The sequence below is a fragment of the Lottia gigantea genome (assembly GCF_000327385.1).
Source record: "Lottia gigantea unplaced genomic scaffold LOTGIsca_36, whole genome shotgun sequence".
NCBI lineage: Eukaryota > Metazoa > Mollusca > Gastropoda > Lottiidae > Lottia > Lottia gigantea.
In genome coordinates this window covers 1,703,882-1,728,268 of record NW_008709220.1, presented here as the reverse complement: position 1 = coordinate 1,728,268, position 24,387 = coordinate 1,703,882, and the positions used below count along the sequence as shown (strand labels likewise).

Below are 24,387 nucleotides of genomic sequence, written 5' to 3'. Positions count from 1 at the left end.
TACAGGCAATTATTTTCCCATGTTCCATTATCAGCGATGAATGAAACCGAGGAACCAAACTTTCCTGTAAAAGCGCCCATGAACGTGGAGCGTCGTGAACCTAGCTTTAGAATTAAAGTAACGTTGGATGTAAAACCATGTGAACCTAGCTTTAGAATTAAAATGACGTTGGATATAAAACCATGTGAACCTAGCTTAATGATTAAATTGACGGTCGATGTAAAACCATGTGAATCTAGCTTTAGAATAAAAGTAACGTTGGATATAAAACCATGTGAACCTAGCTTAATGATTAAATTGACGGTCGATGTAGAACCATGTGAATCTAGCTTTAGTTAGACCGAAGTGTAAATATCACTGAACAAGTCAAGTAATATAAGAATAATAACATAATAATAGATTTATCATAATGAACTTAACAATGACCTTTGTAAGGTCAGCAATTAACCTCAGATGACCTTCAATTCAAGGTCATTGTGTATGCAGAGAGGATCAAAATCAATATCGATAAGGCCTTCTTATTAATTAGTAGAGCTCAACTACTGTAGTGAATTAAATAGAGCTTCATGTCCCACTTTTCTGCAGCTTATTAGGTTAATGAAGATGTGCAACGCCCTAGCCGCGTATTCTCGAAACGATCCTAGCATTAGGATGTCCCAAGTTCTTAACTTCTAATACTGTTTGTAGAACATCCTAACGCTCGGGTCTTTTCGGGAATATGTAGTCTAGAGCCTAGACCATTATATTGCCAGGGCGTCCGCATTACGTCGAGATAATACCTTCCGATTTCCACTCGGTTTCCATTTCCACTTTCAGTGACTAACCAGGTCGGAGCAAAATGTCATCGTTAGGATGGAGCATTAGCTAAAACCCCAGCTACAATCTGCGAATTTTACTGGCTAATGTTGCTGTCCTGGCAAAAGTTCCCTAATTGCATACTGTATAGTGCTGTACGTCTCCTGTAATTCAGATAAATGCAGGGCGAACATAAAACACAATTGCATATCATAAGAGCGTTTGCAAATACTGTTCATTTTCACTTCACAAAAGTACTATTGTACCCCGTCAGTGCTATAATGTCACAAATTGCTAGAAGTAAGACACGAAAGTTTTGTATGCGAAATATTTCTGTCAAGGTCTTCTGCTATTTACAGGTGCACTCACACTATAGTGATTACAGTTGTACATAATGAAAGTGCACATAATTACCGAACACTACTCAGTTGCACGAGAATTGCGTTTGAAACTTATGGCCGCTATTCTTATTTGCAACCATGTGCAACTGGTGATCTCTATAATGTGAGGGCACCTGTAGGAAGATTTTTGACCTTCGACGAAGCTTTAAATTTCCCCAAATCAAAATAAATATTGCAATGATAGATCATACTGTTTTGACGACTCATAAAAATATTCGTACTTGTTGATAGATATTTGTAACTTTTTAAAAATGCACAAACAAAACACTTGATTCGTCTTTAATAAGAACAGAACAATACGACACCATAAATACTGCATATATCTTTTCAATCAATTGTCAATAACACGAATCAGACCTAGCCAACATTGTCCAATTATTGTATGTTATATTTGCTCGATCAAATCAGGCGTGATGAATCATTAAAAACAGCTCTGGTCGACCCTGGACAACATAAAGTCATTTAAGATCTATTTTTATTGGGGAGGCCTGCACTGTCATAAAACACGACCCTCCATTCAAAAAAACACCTATAATATATCTTATTACAATTCTAATATCACAATATATTGTTTGGCAGCTCGTATACATATATATACTTTATTCATCTACAATACAATTGACATTATCAACCAATCGCATTCCTTAAGCTCATTCGCTGCGTTACTGACGTCAAATTTTCCCGCGTTTCTGGGAATGAAGAATGTCGTCTGTTGTCGTTGTGGAATTCGATCACTGGCTATTTTCTATGAATGAAATTATCTCAATTGAAAATGAGGTTTAAGGAGTGACAGGCTAGCTGGAATATCTATAGATCTCTATAAAGAATACTGTGACCCAGTTTTACCAGGAATAATAACCATTCAACAGACATAATGATTCTTAATTTTTAATAGAATAGTCAAGGTCGATTTGACATGAGTGCAAGGGTCCGCCTAGCAGTATGTAAAAGGAAATCTCTGTTGTTGTACTCCTACTCTTTTCGTTCTAGCGAGGGACCAAGCACAGCCAATAACATACTAATACATCCCATCAGTAGCCCACCAAACCTGACCCTACCAGTGATATACGAACATCCGTATATCCGTACGTCTGAGGAACGTGTAGGGTCAGATACGTCGGGCTACTCCTCAGACCTGGATACAGTGATGAATATATCACTAAAAGATTTGAACGACATTTAGAAGCGGAGAAGACATATAACATAAAATGGAATGGAATGGAATATAATCATAACACACCTCTTCGTGTTGAAACGTTATGTACGATACTTTGTTATTAAAGAAGTGTGTTATGCTATAATATTCCCTTGTGATTGCTGTTATATATATCACTTTGTTTCAGAAAAGGTTTGATGTGGAAAACTCCAAGATTAGGATGAAAAACAGTATCTCAGTCTATATAAACACTGGAATCTATACACTTCAGTTACCTAAGTAATGAAACAAAACTGCAAAATTAGTATGTCACGTGTATTTGCTAAACGAACACATAAAGATCGACAAGTTTGATATAAAACTATTCGAAATAGCAATAATCTGCTCAAAATGGCAAGATAAGACTTAAAACAGCGGTAGCAATAATGAACATCAACACGGATGATAGTTTCAGAGTCGACCCAGAATTACAGCCATCCGTGTAACAGACATATACATTGTGTACACCAGTGGTACTTCCGGTCGCCTGACATTCCATGTTGATAGGAGTTATCTGTTCTTCATATTCCTGGTAAACACAGTCTCTTCTCACCCGATACTCTTTAGATCCATTCACTGGGAAGGAAAATGAAATGAAATGAATGGAGTTTTACGTCCTACTTCTCTGCACCGGATCTCGCTTATAACATCCTTATATCACGTCTGAGGAACTGTACCCAGTGGCGTAGCAATGATTTTATTGAGGGGCGGGGGGGGGGGGGCATCCGAGCACCCCGTCGGTCCCTTGCAGACTTTAAAGGGCAGTAGTTATCACGGGTGTTTCAAGGCCCAAAAATTATCACATAAATACGCCACTGTCATCAGATTGTCGCGAAATTCACTCAAAATCGTTTTACTCACATTTTCGTTCTATTTTCTGACAGGAAACTGGTTTAAGAGATGGGTCACATGACATCAAGAAACTCTGACTGGAATCGAACTCGATACAGCCCGAAATGAAATAAGAATCACAACTAAAACATTTCAAACCAGATACTGAAATATAAAATAGAACAATTAGAACGGAACCTGAAACATGTTGCTACACTGTTTCACACTGTACGATCTTCAGACAACTGACCTATTTCAGCCCGCGTCCCTACTGAAATATAGAATAGTTAAATCTCGAAATACCCGTCATCGAAATGTTTATATAGTTATTCGGCATTATTCAAAGGTTACTTAGCTTTTAATTTGTATCAGAGCAATTAATGGTTTCTATTTGCATCATTCCAATTTTCCATCAGATCATTTAATAACATAAGAGTTAGTGATTGGTTACCAGCGTTTCCGTCCACATTTAAATTTCCCTCACTTACGAATTTACGAAAAGCAGGAATTCGAAGGAATCTGACTAATACATACAACCTATTGTAATTAGTTGATGTAAATGTATTGAGTACAAACACGAAAATAAATGTCTGCTAGTGACCTATTTAGTTTTGTCAGAGAATCATTTTTACTCATACACTCATGCTGATGTCCTGACAAATTGTCCCCCATTGCACACTGCAAGAGGAGGAAGTACTTACTTGATTCTAAAGTTATGAAGAATATCCATATGATAATCCATTTAGCTGCAATCAAAGCCATAATGTTATTTGGTATATCAGCACGGGTACTTGCAGTAACTATATCAACTTTGTTACTCATATTTAAATAATAACCCCGTGGTATTTCTAGACAGTTTGAAGGTTATTTCGTGTTCTAATTTCAGGCCGCATATCGACATAATTTTAATTTATACGTGTTCGCTGTCTGTTGCTGCGTTTTATCATGTCCTTACCCTTACCGCGTATATCTCCATCTTCAATTTAATACTGATTTTTTACATTTTTCATGGAACTGGTCACTTTACAAACCCTGAATAATAAGATATTAAAGGGATTGTAAGGAGATTTTCAGTCAGACGTCTGTTGTTCTTGAGTGTCTATTATAAGAAATGGAACCATGGACTTAAAATGGTACAAATCGATGCTATTGGTGTCCCCAATATACATGAAAAGAGAAGCAATCGGTTTTATCCCTGGAAAGCAGTTAAAAGACAGCTCAGCCATTGCTTTCGAAAGGATTTACTTGAAGCAGCTTTATATCTGGACCTTAAAAACCTAAATTAATGTTTTGACACTAAAATTAGGGGTGTCATGCTGGAGTCGGTGAATAGATGCAGACACCATGTCCAATTAAACTAGATCATTATCGAAACGTTGTAAGGAAAGAAATGAGGTTTGTTCAAGTTATAATTGTGGAAGTGAAAATAAAAGATTTGAAGTCTAGGTTAATTTTAATATTAATTTAATTGTTCCTTCCTCGGGTTTTGAAGTATTTATGACAATGAGGTATAGATTAAAAACTCTTTCTAACACAATGGTGGACCAAACTCACTCATTTTTTACAATTCGTAATCGACCTGTCCATTGTCGTGTCATTTTTTATCTCGAGTAATAATTGACCGAAATGTTTTGATGTTCTTTTTTTAAAAGATGGCTTAAATTATTATAGTTTTGTAAATTTAATTAGGGTATTTTGTTTCATGTCTTTAAAAAATGGCCTTTACCTTCTCGTTTCAGAAAAATATAATGTTGATTGTTGCTTGTCATCTGTGACGTTTTTAAATTCTAAAATAGTTATGGAGAAATCATACTGATTGTTTTTCGAAAAAAAATTGATAGAGTTATTTTTTTTTTCTGCCAGCTGTTTCCGTGGCTAAATCTCTTGGCTTTGAAGAACTGTTTCTGCTGTTGTCAAAACACTATCTACAAATTCGAAAGTAAAAACTGTCTGATTATTGTAACCAATTCAAAATGGTCTAGATTTCAGGTCTTTTTATCGAGTAACGTACAAAAGCAGATCCGTAGCAAAAATGGATTACCCCTGAAAAACTTGCCCCAACAGACAATCAAGTCTGGCTACGATATAGGTAAATAAATAGTACAAGGGAGGTAACTCAAGTCCATAGATTCATCTTTTAGTGAAAGGGGTCCAATAAGCTGAATGATAGCTTGGTACAATTACAGTCTTCTAGTGGCGTATTCGGGGCTGGGAGCATATAGTGACATCCCACCACCGCCCCCTCACATCCTCGGGCCATAACAATTGAAAATTCTACTTTCACTTCCGATATCGCGTTTGCTGTATCCTTCGCCTTCCTGGATCAGAATATCCTCCAAGGAACCCCCACCCAGAGGCGGAGCCAAAAGTGGGGAGGGGGGGGGGGGGTTTCAGAAGGGGCAATTTTTCATAACTGTGTTAGAAATTCGGGTAAACTCTACCCCCCCCTCCCCCCCCCCCCCCTCGGACCCAAACCTGTCTCCGGCACTGCTCCCACCATGTCTAGTGCCCTGTGAAGAAGCCGGGGATATATGATATTCTTCATACACATTATTGTGGACAGCATACAAATATTGATTCTGTTTCCACAAGTCGAGATCTCAGTAATCGAACATAAACAATATGTATCAGGTAGATTTAAAACCGAAAGCGAAAAAGTTATTTTATTATTATTAGAAATAGTCACCCCTCAGAAATCCCCTGCCCTGCTTATCATTTTAATCTCTGACCTCTGACCCTAGATTAATAGCATGTCACTTATATTGTCCTGCCCTTAAAATCCCTGTATTGACCCTCGGGAGATGAGGGGATGATAAGAGGACAGGGGATTCAGGTGATGGGAAAAATAGTCTGTTGTATTGAGATATTGTCATCTGCAATTTAACCTTATTTTACCTACATGTGTATCTTTCTCTGGGGGCTGGGGACTGGGGGATGGGGGCTGGGGGCTGGAGGCTGGGGTCTGGGGTCTGGGGGCTAGGTATTGTATGAAGGTAGAATTGGAGGTATGGGTAAAGCAGGGAAGGAGGAGAGAGGGGTGACGTCTTGATTTGTATATTTCTCGGGGGTTTGAAGGGGGAGAAGGGCAGTGGCGTGTCTAGGAATCATTAGTCGGAGGAAACAAGTAGGGTTCACAACGTTGCCGAGAGAGTCAAACAGTATCAGTCATTTAACAACACAATTTCAAGAAAATTCAAACTAATAAGGGGAGGGGACGGGCACGCATCTAGGGAGGGGTAGTGTCCTGATTCTACCGATTTTTCGAGGTCCGAAATCTGGGTATTGTACGGATAGAGGGGTGGTGTCGTGACGTTGATTGTGTATCCTAAACAGGTGTCGTTAAAAATTCCATTGCAAACTTGAGGTATATACAGTAATGGAATTAAAAAATGGATAATAATACATGTATATCAAATAATTAATACTTTTAACAGAAAGAAATAATTTACCACAATTATTCTACAAAATTACCACAATTACTCTACAAAATTACCACAATTATTCTACAAAATTACCACAATTATTCTACAAAATTACCACATTTATTCTACAAAATTACCACAATTACTCTACAAAATTACCACAATAATTCTGCAAAATTACCACAATTATTCTACAAAATTACCACAATTATTCTACAAAATTACCACAATTATTCTACAAAATTACCACAATTATTCTACAAAATTACCACAATTATTCTACAAAATTACCACAATTATTCTACAAAATTACCACAATTATTCTACAAAATTACCACAATTGTTCTACAAAATTACCACAATTATTCTACAAAATTACCACAATTATTCTACAAAATTACCCGCCATTTAAAACTAATTATTGAAATAATACCTTCGTTCATATTTTCTGATTTTTTTTTAAATACTATTAATTAATCGTGGGTGCAAATTTTCATAATTAACTTTAATTATTATTACTTGAAGTCAATAAGCGATGTGGTGTTCGAATCCTCCTCAAGGTACATGTACAGTGTTATTTTGCAACCTCTATAACTTAATCTATTTGCATTTAGATGCCAACCTCGTATTTCCTTTCTTGTCACAATCAACACGTTAATTCACATTGACTGCATATTTTATGTTTACACAATGCACAGGATGCTGCCCCCACTTAGTCAAATGAGGGCCATAAATTGAGCCGATTTTTTACAAATGTGACACTTTTTAATTCTGTTGCCATGTCAACTGTCATTTATTCTCGTTAATTCACGCGTGATTTACAGATTAAACATCATTTAAATCCAGAAAACGGACAAATCTTAACAAAATCTTGAATTTCTGATTTCCTCCCATTAATTTAAGATTTCCTTTTCTCGGATTAAAGAATTAAAATATATGTTGCCATGGTAATAGAATTAAAATCGAATGTCGTTTGTTTTACTGATATTCAAATATACAACCCTACAATAATGTTCCGGCGCCCTTGGAAGTATAACGTCAAAATATTCCGAAACAAATGTAGCAGTATTAGTAATATGTTTAGGTGTCTGGGCAGTGTCCCTCCAGTTTTCAATACTTTTTGAAGGGGTCAAGGTATTGCCATGTTTGTCATGTTTTTCACCTATGGTGATCAGCTGTAGTAGTTTTGGTCTCCTCTGTCCCTAATATTATACTTAGGGGTCGGGGAATTATTCCATCTGTACTATTTTGTTCCTAATATGATGTTTAAAACGCTGAGAGGTGAGAGTAAAGAGTACTTGAGATATACTGAGTTATAATAAAGACTGACAGGATGTCGAGTTGTATACTAGAATAGACAACACTGTATCACAATGTTACCAGGGGTATAACAGTTTAGGGGGGAGAAGAAAGGGGTTTAAATCAGACCCTTTATTAGCCTGTCATATATACTGGTATAAAGAGGTACTTGAAACATGACAATAGAATTCAGTCCCTGACAGATATATCCCTTAATAAACAAATAAGTTTGGATGCATTTACATACTGTTCTATTCATCTCCCTACTCGCCGTCTACACCTTGTAACAATACCCCGTCAACTCCCAGACCCTAGCCCCTTATTTACCTGTATCCCCCTACATCCTTTATTACAATAGACTCAATACTCCCACCTTCTAAAACTTTATTTACTTTTATTCAAAATACATCTCTTAATCGGATCAGGAAACAAACCCTTTCGAAATTCTCTGCACAAATTGAATAAATAAATAAACATTATCTTCAGATTGATCGTTGACGTATCTAAAAACACAATAACACGTGACACTTCCGGGCTATTTGCACATATTTTACCACTTGTACACATTCCTTTTCTATTGATACATTGATATGGTAAAATCACTTAAAGGCTCGAATAAGGCAGACCTTATTTCACCTCAATCACCTTAAAGATTGACATAAATTAATTTGATTTCCTTTTTTTCCTTTTTTTCCTTTTTTTTTCTGCTATGTAGGTTGTTATGCCTGCTTACTTTCTTTTCCACGGTATCTCCTTTTCTTGGATGACGTCTTCTTATTAAACATATCTGCACAGGATATGAAGCAATTACAACGGTGTAAAATCACGATGACGTCATAACGTTGAATCAAACTAACTGTGTAACACTCACGATGTCGTCATGACGTTGAAACAAACGGTGTAACATTCACGATGACATCATGACGTTGAAACAAACGGTGTAACATTCACGATGACATCATGACGTTGAAACAAACGGTGTAACATTCACGATGACGTCATGGCAAACACTTATTTCATGCAGCGAGTTTCTAAAAAATCCAAGAAATCAAGACAATAGTATTTCGTCTTTCACAAATTACATTGAAATATGAAAAAACATAAATAACAACATCTGAAGAAACCACCTCGGAGTTTCATTATACACCACGTCGCTTCAATTAAATCAATAGACAGAAGATAGGAGTCTATTAAACTAGAAGCTGATAAGTTTCAAAAGAATATTTAGCGAGGTTGTAGTCAGTGTTTTATTAGGGTAATGAATAATGAAGAAGCCGACATGGAATCAGTCGGTACCGAACCATCCTGGCAGCCGGTAGACTCTATCACACATTTACATCTAATTTATAAGACGAAAATTACTTTTAGTCAGTGTAAAGGTGGGTGTAATACCTCAAATTGTCGCCTAATACAGAAGGTAGAATATACCAAATAAAATTTTAGATTATGTGAACTTTTTCCATGCAAATTAACAAACGCAGTGGCAGACTTGCATAAGGTATTTTGCGGAGGTTTTGCGAAGGATTGGTCTTGATGGTTAAATCCACTATATAGTACTTCAGAAGAGCTCAAATTAAATTGGACTCAAAAGCTTGAATCTTACTAGTTGAAAAATTAGCTTAAGGCAAAGCTTGTCCACAACATAAACAACACCCTATTGGTGTATAGAATACGACAAAATGATTTTAAACTATTTGCATATGGACACTCTGATAGAGACGTAATTTCAGCAAACCCAGATGCAGGTTGAAAGAGGAATTGTAGCACAATGAAAGAGAACCAGCAAAATGATGATGTCTTTTCTATAGACTTGGTTGGAGTGTGACAGGGGATGTATAGGGCATTCCACACTATTTCAATCTACCGTCATTAAATTAAAACTCGGTGAAATATAATAGAATTAAAACAGAAAGTTTAAAATATTACTGTGCTAGCTGATAACGTTGATGAGGGGAGGGGGATTATAAAATAACTATTGACCCTGTAGGTTGAGTTAGGGAAGTCGGTAAACATTGAAAAATTGAGGTAAATGAACATATTTAGACAATCATTACTGATTGATATAAAGGAAGAAAATTCGCCCCTTTTCTTGCCCGTTTAAATTTCAGCTCTTAACACATCAGCCCAAAACAGACAAAATCTATTTAGAGAATACATTTTTCAGCCAAAGGATTGAATCTCTCTTTTTCTACACGACGAATGAAGAGCTGAGCAACTTCATTGAAATATTCTAAAAATGAAACCAATCAACCACGTTCATTTCATAAAATTATAAATGAAACAAGAAGTGTTTGATGTTTTACCGCCATAATAATATACACCATAGAAACCCTGTTAATATCATTAACTTCACACTAGGGGGCGCACTTACATCACTTCCGGTTAATCACATCCGGTTATCGAGTCACACGACCTGTAGTTTGTAAGGTCAGGGTAGAGTGATATGATTGAGAGCAGGTCGTTAGCCCCCGGGGGTTCCGAGAGGTCCCGAGGGTCAGAAATATGAGGGGTATAATTTGTAAAGTTTTGTTTATATGATGTACTGATAAAAGAATTATAATTACTAGATTTTGAAATTACAACTCGGTATCTTGTCTGTGATCTCTGTTGGTCAGTAGAATATAATTGACCATCGTCCATCGTAGAGTGGTCAGTTAAAACTTTTCAGTATTCAGTTCTGCTGTCTATTTTTTTATGGGTTTCTTTATATAGCCCGTTTGGTGCTGATTCTCCTTAATGCATTTCATTTAATTATTTATATATTTTTTTTGACAACATAGTTTTTTCTATATTATACTATCGCCTGGTCGTTGCCAAAAATATTGATGAGCAGTTATGAGAAGTTATTTTGCGCCGGTAATTAATTATCTATAACCTGTAATTAATACATTGTTACACATTGATCCTTTAAACCTCCTTTTCAGTGTTTATCACATTTATTATACGGTTGGTGTAAAAAGCTAGAATTTCAGTATGGTCAACTTCTTTGTCTAACACCCATCCCACCCCCAATTCAGAGGAAGAATGACTGAGGAAGAATGACAGAGGAAGAATTACAACTACAGAAGAAGATCTCTACAGAAGACAGAAGAACTCTACATAATATGAAGAACTACAGAAGATGAAGAACTACAGAAGATGAAGAACTACAGAAGAGGAAGAACTACAGAAGATGAAGAACTACAGAAGAGGAAGAACTACAGAAGAGGAAGAACTACAGAAGAAAAAATACAGAAGAAGAAACACCGAAGAAGAACTACAGAAGAACTTTACAGAAGAAGAACTACAGACGAAGAACTCTACAGAAGAAGAACTCTACAGAAGGAGAATCTTAAAAGAGAAGAAGAACTACAGAGGTAGAAAAAAAATCAACAGAAGAAGAACTGCAGAATAAGAACTACAGAAGAAGAACTGCAGAATAAGAATTACAGAAGAAGAACTACAGAAGGAGAATCTTAAAAGAGAAGAAGAACTACAGAGGTAGAAAAAAATCAACAGAAGAAGTATCAAGAAACAGAAGAAGTACGGAGCATGTCGCTACTTATTCTACATCTGCGATATGAATTGTCTTTTTACCTAAGTGGACAGTACAAGGAGTAGAGTGGTTTTTTGGTATTTAAATTATTACACCAACCCTATTCTTACAGGGTTTAGATCACTTAAGTGGATCTCCTAACAGCCCGAGGGGGACAACACCTCTTTTTAGAAGTACACACATTAATCTGGACCCCTGGGTCGGATAAAGGTCATTCAACTATAATTTTGAAATATGTTTAATTCGATTTTGTTAGCAATTAGAGACTTGATATGAGGATGGAGTGACCTGACTGATTAACCCTTTCGGAACGCATTCATCGTCGTCATCTCCGATTCAGATTTGAGATGCATCAAATCCGACTATTTCGTCAACGTAGGGGTTAACCCGGATTTTCAAGTCGAATTTATCAAAACGTTAATCCGATGAAATAAAAGACTAGATCTGTAACGTCAGTCTCGTTTATCAATCAAAATTCACAATCGATTAAAATCAGTGAAATTTACAGACACTGGCATTTTGATGTGTGGAAATAAGGGGTTAAGGAAACATAATTAATCTTTGACGAGTGAAAGGGAATTAGAGACAGCACAGCATGGATAAAGTTTCGGCAATCGGATTTGTATATACCCATGGTTTAATCAATATCGATGTTTGAAGGATGAAATCTTTGCGTTTGCATTCACCTAGTTTTAGAGGTAATGATCAATGCCACGGAGACTCGCATACTCTCTACCCAGGCCCGTAGCCAAGGGGGGGCTCCTAAATCAAATCTTGCCCCCCCTAGAAAAATATACCTGTCGCTTTTTTAAAATACACCTTTTCTTTTTCCTGAGTCAATAGGAGCGGCAGGTATAAACTGAGTCGGAGTGAATAGCCAACAGTGGTCATTCTGGTCAGGCATTTTATGGTGGAGTAAGTGCACCAGTCAGCTGCTCTTGCATTGTCGATCATATGATTAGTATTTGATATTTTGATTTTACGTAACGAAAAATAAGGTTATGGCTTTCAGGGCTGCGTTATGCGAAATGGTTCAACAAAATACTATAAGTATTCCTATCTGTAAGCCTAGAACTGTTTTTAAATATCTTTCTGTTTATACTTAGCTGGGGATGAAACCAGACATCATAGCTTTTCATAACATTTTTGAATTTAATTACATTAGAATAGATAATTTGATACAATTGAGTTCGTTGAAAATCATAAAAAGTCTGCAGTAAAGCGTCGTTGGTAACAAAATTATTGGCCTGATACTGGATTGTAATCTGTCCCGTCTCAAAATTCAAAAGATTTGATTGGTTGATTATAAATACTAACTGATAGACATATATTATCCTAAATTGTATTCATATTAATCAAACAATCCAAAGTAGGAAAAATGGATAAATATTTGATAAAAAAAGACAAATTGCTTGATGGTTCCGACACTACTACGACTGACACTGGTATCAAAACCACAGCGGGCAACACAACGGATGCAGTACCAAGATGCTCTGAAAAGACAGGAGTACCAGGTGACATTGGAAAAGAAGACGTTCCAAAGCAACCGAGAATAAAATTTCCAGTTTCACAATACATCTACGGGTGCATAAAAATTCATCACTGAAGGCTACACAGATTGGAAGCATGCTGTAGGTGATACTGGAAAGGGCCTCGAGAAGCATAACAATTGAGGTGTCAAAACAATTTCTCCAAGATAACGTTGCCAAGACAGAAAAGCAGGACTCCAATCTTGTTCATCAAAAACTATACGAGCAGAAATTGGCTTTCCCTAAATTATATGCACTGGCTGCAAGCGTTGCCACATTCGGTTCTAGTACCGCTGTGTGTGAAAGCAGCTTTTCAACTCTTACTCGCGTTGACTCACCACAACGACGATCTATGACTCAGCTTCGCCAGCGCAATCTTGTTCTTCTCGCCTTCAACAGGAAGCGTACCCAGAAAATTAACTTGGACGTATTTGTTCAACGTTTTGCCATAAAACATACCCGACTACGTTTAAACTAAAACGGCAATAAAAATGTAACGTATTATAACTTGTGTGTTTTAACAAAAATAATCTCGAATCTAAAATACTCCATGAAAGTCCGTTTCCCGACGTTTAATCGTCTGTTAAGGTGCTTTGCTAAATTGCCCCCCTCGATTGCACGTTTGCCCCCAAGGAATACTGGTCAGACTACGGGCCTGTCTCTACCCTGAAGGTCTAGGGTTCCCATAGGATACAAGTCTATCAAGTATAGGCGTTCGGATGGGACAATAACAGGCCCGCAACTAGAGGGCTGCCAGCCCCCACCCCCTGAAATATTTAGATGACTTAAATGACTTGTTGAGTCGCTATAGTTGAGCCCCCCCCCCCCTCCCCCCACTTCACTTCATACTGTAAAAGGCGCTAATGTAAGCTACAAAGACTAGGTGTCATAACTAAGAAGCCTCAATTATAAATTAAGACATAAACTGGTAAAATTGTGGCCAATTTGGGATCCAACCCTAGTTCATACCAACCAAAATTCAACTATTCATTTGACCGAACATATCTTGACCTTTTGATTAGGTCAGAATACTCTCTATCACCGGATATCATTGACCGGAAGTGACGTAATAGATACGACCATGTTTATTGATATTGTATTGTGTTCTATCTGGAGGGACACGAGGTCAGTTTTTGTTGGAAGATTATATTTCATATATCTCGGTCGTCTTAATATTGCCCTGATTTTCTGGTAGGCCTACTGCAGTTGCTTGTGTTTTCTACAACACAGGGCATACAGAATATTTTGGATTTACCGAGCACACTTTTGCAATTGGTTTGTCAACTCATCATCCATTCAGTGGGGTGTCCATTAAGTGTAGGGGCCACAGAATTATCAAAAGGGTCGGGGTGGGTATCATAGCACCAGGCATTTGAATATTCAATGATTAATATTTTGTAACTGACCCGCATAATTAATCACCCACACCCCCTGTCCCAAACAACGAAATGTTATTACGTTTATTTCATAAAGTCCATATAGCTCAAATGTTGTTGTTGTTGTTGTTTCTTTTTTTCTTTTCTTTTTTAGGTTTTTTTTTTTTTATTGGTCTTTTGTTTTGATTGTTTACAGACAATTTTGAAAATGAATCTGAAAGAAACTTGGGAGTAGAACGCAAAATTCCATTTCAATTCATTACCCTAGTATAATAATGAACGAAATAGAAAAACAGATAACTCCATTTCATTTGACATTTGTCAGAATATATGACACAAATATACACAAATTATTAAAATACAGGAATGTTTATCATATTTGTACACAAATGAAAAATTGTACATGGCAATTCAAAAGAAAAACGATTCACAAAAAAAACTTCATTTCATTATTATTTATTTATGAGTTGTATTTTTTATAAATTGAATCAAAAACCATGGAAACGTTTTTACCAAAATATGTTCTTTTTGTCATGTTAACATTCTCTTCCCATGTCAAAAGTTTCAAAGAGAACCAGAGATATTGTCCATCTGGTCCAGCCCGTGTTGAAAGACAAGATCATTAAATTTTACACCAAAATGCATCTTTTATGGCAACTGTGAATTAACCGTTATAACGCCCTGTGATATTGTTCTGTATGATAACGCCCTGTGATATTGGCCTGGTGGGGACAGGTGAAGCTGAATATCATTCTTCGATACAAATAAAGTGGAGTTTTACATCCTTTTACTATGTTACTGATTGAGCCAATGAAGACGGGTAACATCGTACAGTATGCTATGAGGAAAATTTAGCCATAAAGTGGCATTTGCAAACTCCTTTACGATTTCAAACTGTCGAAAGATCTTAAACATGGCAAATTTGGGACATTTATCGCATCTTATTATTGTCCCACCCGAACAACTAAATCACTTTTCTATGTCAGACTTTCCAACCTGCATTACTGACAGAAAAAAAAACAGTTAAAAATCTGAAAATATTATCTTGAGCAATGACGTGATTGAACCCTGGACATTAAGTTTAATGTTTAGAATGAGATGACTATTCTCACAGATTATTGCCCATTGTCGACACAATACAGTTTGAGTCATAAAAATATTCAGAGATATTTCCTATTCTTTAAAACCCTTTATAAAGACCCTCAAAAAGGCACATAAAAAGGACACGAACGTGCAGTCAAATCGAGGATGCGTATAATTGATTTTTATATCAATAGTTTAACTCCTTCGCCAGGTTTGTTTTAAAGATTTCTGATAATAAAAAGGTTACATAGAAGAAAAAAGTTCACATATATTTAACTAAGCAACCCCAGAATAAGTAGGGTAGATATTCTCCAAGTCAGGGTACTTAAACTTGAAGTCGTTTGACTTATTTTGATTTTTTATATGGTAGAGATATTTGTCAACTATTAAACTTAAACTTATTTTGCTTATAAAGGTAATGTGGTATGGATATTTGTCAACTCAACATCCCTTTCTGAGAGTCCATATTGTTAATATTGTTTATTTGGTATGTATTAGGTTTGTCAGCTCAGCATTCCTTTCAGAGACATAGATAATGGTGATGGGAGTCTATTTTCCTTTTTAGTTTGTCAACTCTACACTCCTTTTATAGAGTCCATTACATGGGCAAACAGCACCAGGCTTTTAACAACTCAATGATAATGATAACTGGGGGTGGGGGTGCAAAGCCGTACCAGCCTCCTTGCTAGGGTTTCTAAAGAACCCAGTGTCTAGATAATGATAACGGGGTGGGGGGCTGCTTGGGGGTGCGAAGCCGTACCAGCCTTCTTGCTAGGGTTTCTAAAGAACCCAGTGTCTAGATAATGATAACGGGGTGGGGGGCTGGTTGGGGGTGCGAAGCCGGGCCAACCTAATTTCTAGGGTTTCTAAAGAACCCAGTGTCTAGATAATGATAACGGGGTGGGTGGCTGGTTGGGGATGCGAAGCTGGGCCAACCTTATTTCTAGGGTTTCTAAAGAACCCAGTGTTTAGATAATGCCAATGTTTGCATGTGTATAAACCTATATGTAAATCTCTAAACCAAACCCCTCTCCCCTTCTTTATCCTGGCTTTATAAATATTAGCTTGAAGGGGTTAACAACTTTGGAACTGGGTTGGGTTAGAACACTGTCTTTTTGTGGCAGTAGAAAAGCTCATTCGGTAGCGAGTTGGATTGGCCTTCGATACTGATAGGAGATTAGCTGCTGTAGGTTCGTATCCACGGCCAGTTCTTCTGAAAGTCGAACAGGTGATGATTTCCAACACTCGTGTATAATACACCTGATAACTGATGATAATATAAATTATATAAATCGTTCTATATCCCCTACAGTACTATATCTATATATCATATAAAATAATAATTATGCAAGTATTTTAATCTAGTCAACTGGGACGTGGGAAAATCTCAAAATGTCATCAAAACATCAACTTTATAGCCTGTTTTTATTTTGATAAAAGTTATCAATTGAAGGTAAACGGGTGGTAATTATACTTTTAACAATGAAGAATAGAGTTTTTATAAGTCTTGTAAGTGTGCATTATATCATTATATCATATTTACCTTCTTATAAAAATGGATGAAGTTTTACACCCAAGATCTGTGTATCTAAGAAAATAAAGAAAAGAAACAACCATATTTTACAAGGATAACAACTTAGGTTTAAGAAGATCCTTTCTACCAGCTGGTCCTTGGTCAAACCTCTTGGCATTGATCTTTCCTGGATTATCCAAAGTCTCTGGTACTTTTAAGTCATTTGACCCCTTTTGATCGCTGACAAGGATCCTATCTACCAGTTGGTCCTTAAGTTAACCTCGTTGATATTGATATGTTCCAAATTGTTCATTAACAGCAGGGTCGACTGGAATTACGGAAACATGACTTCCGATGCTCCTTTTTGCACCTTAAACAATTTAGTCTCTTTCGCCTACGATGTACTTTTAGCCCTTTCGGCCTGTATCCCTGACAAGGCCAAATAGGGCTGATAAAGGTCAAGATTTAATGACAGTTTTCTCCTTATTGTTAATATCAATAGACGATATGAAGGTTGAATTCTGTCAGCTATAATAAGTTATAATAAAAATCACCCCCTTTATCCCTTTTCACTATAAATAAAGAGAGTTTTTTTTGTATCTGTTAGCCCACTAGATAGTTGTTAAAGAATAAAAGTAGGTCAAGTATTTTTGAAATAAGTGGGAGGTATTATGATAAACTGCTGATTTGTGACTTTTTTTTAGGAAAACATATACCTGTAGGATTATTGGCTTAATTTTTTGAAATGCTGAGATAAGGTCAACTTGCAATAGAATAGATAAGATTTGAATTACATTTAGAAGTGGAGAGTAGATATACCAAAAAACACAAGGGGTATATTATGGTATAACTCACTTCTATAATAACAAAGCACATAACGTTTCAACACAATTTACACGTGTTGTCATCAGATGAAATGAAGTAGTGGGGGTAAACATGAGGATATATAACAAGAAGGAAGCCATGTACAGAAGAAAAGCGGTAATGAAGACAATGAATGCAATAGAATATATACAAAAGATTGCCATCATCTTTAAAGCTATCATAAAGTTTAAAAGAAAAGTCTGATCACTAGAGCTACTGCTTTAAATCATTAAAAGGATACTAGCTCTTAGAATGGACATACAATTTAAAATCTCAAACTTGGCCAATAAATGTATATATTCATCAGCTGGACTTACCAGGTGTCATGACTAAAGAATAGAATCTTTATATAAGACAATAATAGAACTAGTTTATTGAATTATAAGGGGATTCTGTTGTATAGTTATGACACAAGATAATTTCAAGGTATTGGCAAAAAGTGAAAAATGAACTTTCTGTTTTGACAGGTAGGGCCGATGTCCTTTTGTTATGTTTTAGATTTCTGTACGTTATCTGGCGATAAATACAGGAAAAGTTAAATTTCCACTAAAACTGTAGTAGCTTTAAGTGTTTTTATTGCTCTTTAATAGCTAAAAGAATTGAATTGAATGGAGTTTTACGTCCTACTATCTGAAAGAAACTACTGATCTTAAATAAACAGTGGATGGGACATAACTCTTTTTAAAATCAATCACATTGATCGATCTTTACTTTTTATGATACACGAAAACTTGACAGCAATGAAATCTTGATTTTGGAGAAATTTCTCAAAAAAAACCTCAGTTTTCAAGCGTACGTGATAAAATTACTGAGTTATTTTTGATGAATAGAATTTATTGTGGTTTCACACCCACCATTTTATATATTTATTGATAATTATTTATTATCTGATCGCCCATTTTTCATCTCAATTTATCTTTTTACTGATCGACATCGTTCTGTCATGGTTCAGTTATATTGGTCACTGGGTATTCGTTCATTCATTTCTTCATTTCTTCGTACGTGCGTATGTTCATTCATTCCTTCGTTAGTTCGATCGTTCGTTCATTCATTCGGTCATTGGTACGGGGTAGATACCTCTAACCTGGATTTCCAGGATTCAATCCCGGAATAGGTCGAGGTAATACCTTCGATTTTTCAACCCGGTTTCCCCCTGTCAGTGATCCAGGCAAGAGGGGCTGGCATGGAAAAAGCATCTAGTCGTTTGGGTGGGACAATAAACCGAGACCCCGTGTGCAACAGATCCCTCGGCAGTTGAAAGTCGAAAAAGAGCAGGCTAATGCCGCTGTCCTGGCAAATGGTGTTGTCCGTCTTCATTAGCCCACATGGTGCATTTCATTTCTTAACAAGATACCTCATGTCATTACGGCCACCCACAGTCAAAGCCTAGTACAGATTGTAGAGATCCTGGGAGTCAGAACAGACCGTGGGGTGAAAGGTCATGTCCCCAGATGTATGCCATACAGATATTTACCTGTATTTACCTGTAATTAAGCCGGGATTAAAGGTGTATGGTCACCTATCAGATATTATCGTGTTGAATTAACACCTATTACTCGGTTGGTTTGATATGCCCAGAGCCTTTCCAAATTGAGAACCGCGGTGTTGATGATATACCCTCTTACCGACATTGTCGTTATAGAGCTGTGCCCATTCCTTATATCCGTCTTCATTAGCCCACATGGTACAGAAAAGTAGGACGTAAAACTCCATTCATTTCATTTCATTTCCCATTCCTTATACAAAAGAATTTTACTTTTAGATATTCTAAAAATAAAGTAAATTAGTTTTATCGAGTTTAACGTCGAATTGTCCCGATCTTCATTGAACTATAAAGAGCTGTGTATCGGAGCCATTTGTCTATTTACATTGTCCGTTAGATATCTGTGGTTCCCGATATAAAACATTAGAATAGCTGAACCGTATAAATGGCGTCATTAAACGTGTATAGTGGACTCGTTCAAATCGAAAGACGTATTAAATGGTCGAATATGACAAGTGTCCCCAAAACCCACAAGATATGATCCAAAGTCTCTATTTTCGGAATCTTGATCAGTAATTATTGAGGGGGTGGGGGGTGTATTTCAAATCAGTCCCAGGTAATCCACACTTCAAACGGTGCTCTTTGCTGTATGCATTGGAATCTCTCTAAGGACATACCAATACTAAGGCAATCAACATTTTACATGTACTATGCATGCATGAGTTGTAAGCTCAGTCGAGACACTGCTAGGGAAGGGGAAATCACACCAACCTGAAATCACGTACGATCTAGAACCATAACCTGTAGAGAAAGAATAGAATAGTGAGGGAGGGGATTAGGGAAGTGAAAAAGTGAATTAAGGGGCCGACAGGGATGTGAGAAAGAAGGGATTATTGGACATCTACCAGCATACTCTATCATTGATTAACCTGTAAACTCATCAGGACACCGGACCCCAACTGACCTCGGTAATTTGAAGATAAAAATAAGTAAACACTGACTTGGGACATCCCGTCCTCTGAGGGTACAGCATTTTAATGCTTTATAACACATGTTGTCTGTTGTTAGAATGCAAATAGAAGACATTAGAAAAACCATAGTGTTATGCCTCGTATACGATGAAAGTTAATGACAACGTGTTAATAATACTAATAGGGGCAAACTGACTCAAAGGGGGACAACTGTCGAGGCTGAAATTCAAAATGCGGCAACATTGTAGATGCGCCTGTCATGGAGCGTCTGAAAGGGTATTTCCAAGAAAATTGTCGAAAACGTATATAAATCATATTCCTTAATTTGTTAAAAATAAACTTTGGGTAAAAATGGGGTGCAAAAGCACAGTGGCGGAGCCAGGTTTACGTCCGAAGGGGGGCAAGATATCTGAGATTGCCCGGATCTCTAACCTCGTTATGGAATTTTTGCCCGAAAAACTTGCCCTGTCCCCTCTGCCCCCACTTTGGCTCCGCCACTGCAAAAGCACGTACATTAGGTAGGTAAGTTAGGACGTACATGTATAATGTCTTCAAGAGTACATGGTCAGGTAACCCCTTCCCTCATTGAACACTGAATAGTTACGTCTTTTTACATTAATATTAGGTGCAGTAGAGTAGGACTTAAAACTCCACTTAATTTCATTTCACAAATAAGAGTGAACCGCCAGGTAAATGACCAGAAGAAAATGTGATCTTCAAACACAGTTAACGACCACACCCCAGTAAAATATGTTAATATGTAAATATATAATAATTAATTAAGGTGAAGATCAAAGGAAGCCGACAAGAGAATAGATAGATGATGACCGATGACATATTTTGTTGACAATTGGTAGAGGTCAGTAGGTCAAGGTAAATTATAAGTAAACAAAGTCCTTTAGTCAAGCTGTGGCATCAGATCAGCAGTTTTCTAACTTAAAGGTGGATTCGAACCCACTGTACCTCTAGAGAGCCTTGTTATTTTACTTTATTTGTCGTCCAGACAACGGAACAGACCTTTCTACTTCAGTTTTTACTTGCATATAGTCTGCAGTAGCCTAGGTTAAATAAAAAAACAACACATTAGTCATTTTAATAATTTCTCAAACCAAGACTAATAACTCAATTTCCCTCAATTCTATGAAAAGTGTTTGGCTATTTCAAACTGCCTGACATAGTTTCCCGCCAAAACCTCTACAGTGAGACCAGACGTTAACCATCTGAGTTAACCGACATGATTATACAATTTGTCAGCCATTTTGTTTATTTGAACAAAATTTATTTATCAAAATCACGATCTTTGATTAAATTTCGACCAAAGGCTTGAAGGTCACGTGATCAATGGTCAAAGATGTCAAATTCACACATGGGTCGTCTGTTTTTACTCAAATTTGTTTTAGACACAATTTCGTCTGTTATGTATTCAAATAACGGTTGTTATTCGTGGCCTGGCTCAATTTTTCGTTCACTGCCCACACGTCTGTCCATCCTTCAAAGGCACTTCTTGTCAATTTAGGTAACCCCTGAGCGCAACCTCTGACCCTAAAGGTCAACACCAAGAGGACAGAAGAAAATGAGAAGTTAAAGTCCACATAAACTCACGTGATCTTGTTCTAATATCAAAACAACTTCTGCTACTTCCCGCTAAATTCTTGAGAATTGTCTTTTGATTACTTCACGAGGTTATATTTGACAAGATTTCCCGCCAAATATTGTCATTTGGGATTTAAAAAGTTTACGTCAATAAAGTCATGGAAACTTGACTGAAGTGTGATTGTTGGCGTATTTGGAGAGTTCACATGGCACGAGTCGTGTTGATTCTGAATATTTATCAGACGAATTAAGTTTTCTTGATAAAATTTAAACCGGCTCTTTTCAACTTGTGTCATCTCTCTTGAACCGATTCAGACCAGAAAAGCCGTGAGGTGTCAATACTAGAGAAACACCACCAAGACGTTTGTAAGGCTTTAAAAACAAGATCCTGTGGCTTTAGACTCCATTTTAAGAATTTCAGAACAACTTGCACGGAAAACAGTATTGCGCACCTTTCAGTTCGTCCGCACTCATTCTTTACAATTTCACGTCCACGACCCCTGCCCAGCATTCAAACCCCCAAAAATAACCCATCAAATACGGGACATTAACCTTTCCACGTGAAGTAATTCTAGATTTAACGTGATTTGATTCCCATTACGAAATCAGGTGACATTTGGTCAATTGCTCCAGGTCAAAGTTCATTGAAGAGAGACATTGAAGAAGGTGGATTTAACAAGAAATGCCAAAAGTCAAGCAACGTTTTCATCATTTCATTGTCGCTCGTAATGTCATGGTGACACAACTGATATGAGAAAATAATAATGACGTCTTTAAAATTTCTACGTCATTGATTTCGTCATTCAGAACAGCAGACGGCGCGTAATCATTCAGGAAGTGGAGTAAAAAATTACACACACAAGAACACCCATGGGACAAAAGGAGCTTTTGAAAGTAGAATATCTCGAATTTCCTTAACGCCATGGGTGACTTTTGATTTGAAAGAATTTGAAATAATTAGTCGCCATTTTAATTAGAAGGCGATCACGAGCGGACTATATAAACATTGACTTGTACGTCATCAATTATTCACGTGGCATATCGAATTAATTTCAATCATTGAAAATTAAATTAATTTTATTGAAGCAGAAGATTTAAATGTATCTGGTTGCTAGGGGTAGGGGTCACTGACCTTACCATAAATCACCTAACAACCCTCTTTTCTTGTGAAGTGAAATTTATTCCTTCTAGAAACATCAAAGAACATTCTTGTTTTACCCGAATTCCCATAAATTTAAAAGAGTTCTTCTGGGTTTGCCTGTGGTTAGTAAATCAACCCTAATGATAGAGTCTCAGGAAATTTGTCAGAGGGTTTTGATCAGAAATTGAATACCAAAGTAGTCTTTCTTTAGAGACGAAATCGTTCATTTGAATGCCCCTCCCCCTTAAAAAAGATGGGATGGATAGAACTCAATTGCAGCTTTCCATATCACCTTTTATAATGAAAATCTGGCTCATCGTTCCGAAAGGAAGATTTGACAGGAAAAGGATGCGAAACGTTGATTTATGTTGGCACTTGTTGTGGGTAAGTCGAACGAAAAATTAGAAATTCAGTTCCCACCGAATTATTATCCATTAAAGGGATACCGCGTGTTCGATTACATAAGTTTTTCAAAAATTGGGTTAAGTCGATGTTTTGTGATTTTACATTGTCCGAGTGGTCAGTTGTCCCATTGGACACAAAGTATCACAAAATAACACAATGTTGTCACTGAGACGTCACACCGGTCACTTCATCACGCCCTTTAGCGCGAGATTAACTCACCAAACATGGCCGAATTAACTTCACCAAGATTTAGAGAAACCCTAGACGTCAATAATTTCAGATTATTTGAAAATTGAGACGCGGATGAAATCGACACCTTCCGAATATCGCGAGATTGTGGACTCAGTTAAATGACAGTTTCGATCAGAATACACACACTTGGGATTTTGTTAATCTGATTTGAATAAAGGCAAAAGATAAGCCACCTGGTTGTATCATATATAAATCTAAATTTTCAAATTCTTATATCATGCAAGTTAAAGGGATTATAAAGAGGTTATCTAAATTTTATGTGTGTATCGAGGATCAATTTGCATTATTCCTATTTTCAATCAGGCGTCAGTGGTTCCTGCTTAAACTACGTGTTTGATGAGGTCACTAATCGCAAAATATACTTATCACTTAAGGACTTCGAGAATAGTGGAATTGCAGGAACCACAGACGTTTGATTGAAATTTGGAATGGCGGAAACTGATGCTATCACACACAAAATTAGAAAATCTCTTTACAATCTCTTTGAGATATTAAAAGTAGGACGTAAAGCTCCATCCATTTCATTTTTTGAGATATTAGAGCAAGTCGGGCTTAAATGGACTTTAGGTAGTGAAAGGCAACGGAAAGAAGCAGTAGAACTTTGAATAAGTTTATTGACCACAGGTGAAGTAACTGTCAGTGTCTGTTAAAGGGGTAGTCTGTCAGAAGTTTATTTTTGCTTTAGGAATAGCTCTAGGT

At 36.8% G+C, this 24,387-nt stretch overlaps 2 protein-coding genes across 2 annotated transcripts; one reads left to right on the top strand and one right to left on the bottom strand.

Annotated features, from left to right (window-relative positions):
* Positions 1-1,740: 1,740 nt before the first annotated feature.
* On the bottom strand, positions 1,741-4,044 carry LOTGIDRAFT_162875 (hypothetical protein; the record flags this gene model as incomplete). The annotated part of the gene is made up of 4 exons (XM_009058894.1): positions 1,741-1,803; positions 2,849-2,967; positions 3,253-3,387; positions 3,924-4,044. 4 exons carry the CDS (start codon positions 4,042-4,044, stop codon positions 1,741-1,743), a joined length of 438 nt encoding a protein of 145 aa, XP_009057142.1.
* A 2,631-nt stretch (positions 4,045-6,675) lies between these two features.
* LOTGIDRAFT_121279 (hypothetical protein) lies at positions 6,676-7,056 on the top strand (the record flags this gene model as incomplete). Its single annotated transcript, XM_009058893.1, has 1 exon — positions 6,676-7,056. A coding segment is annotated over one exon (381 nt), but the record flags the coding sequence as incomplete, so codon positions are not given.
* Between the last annotated feature and the right edge of the window lie 17,331 nt (positions 7,057-24,387).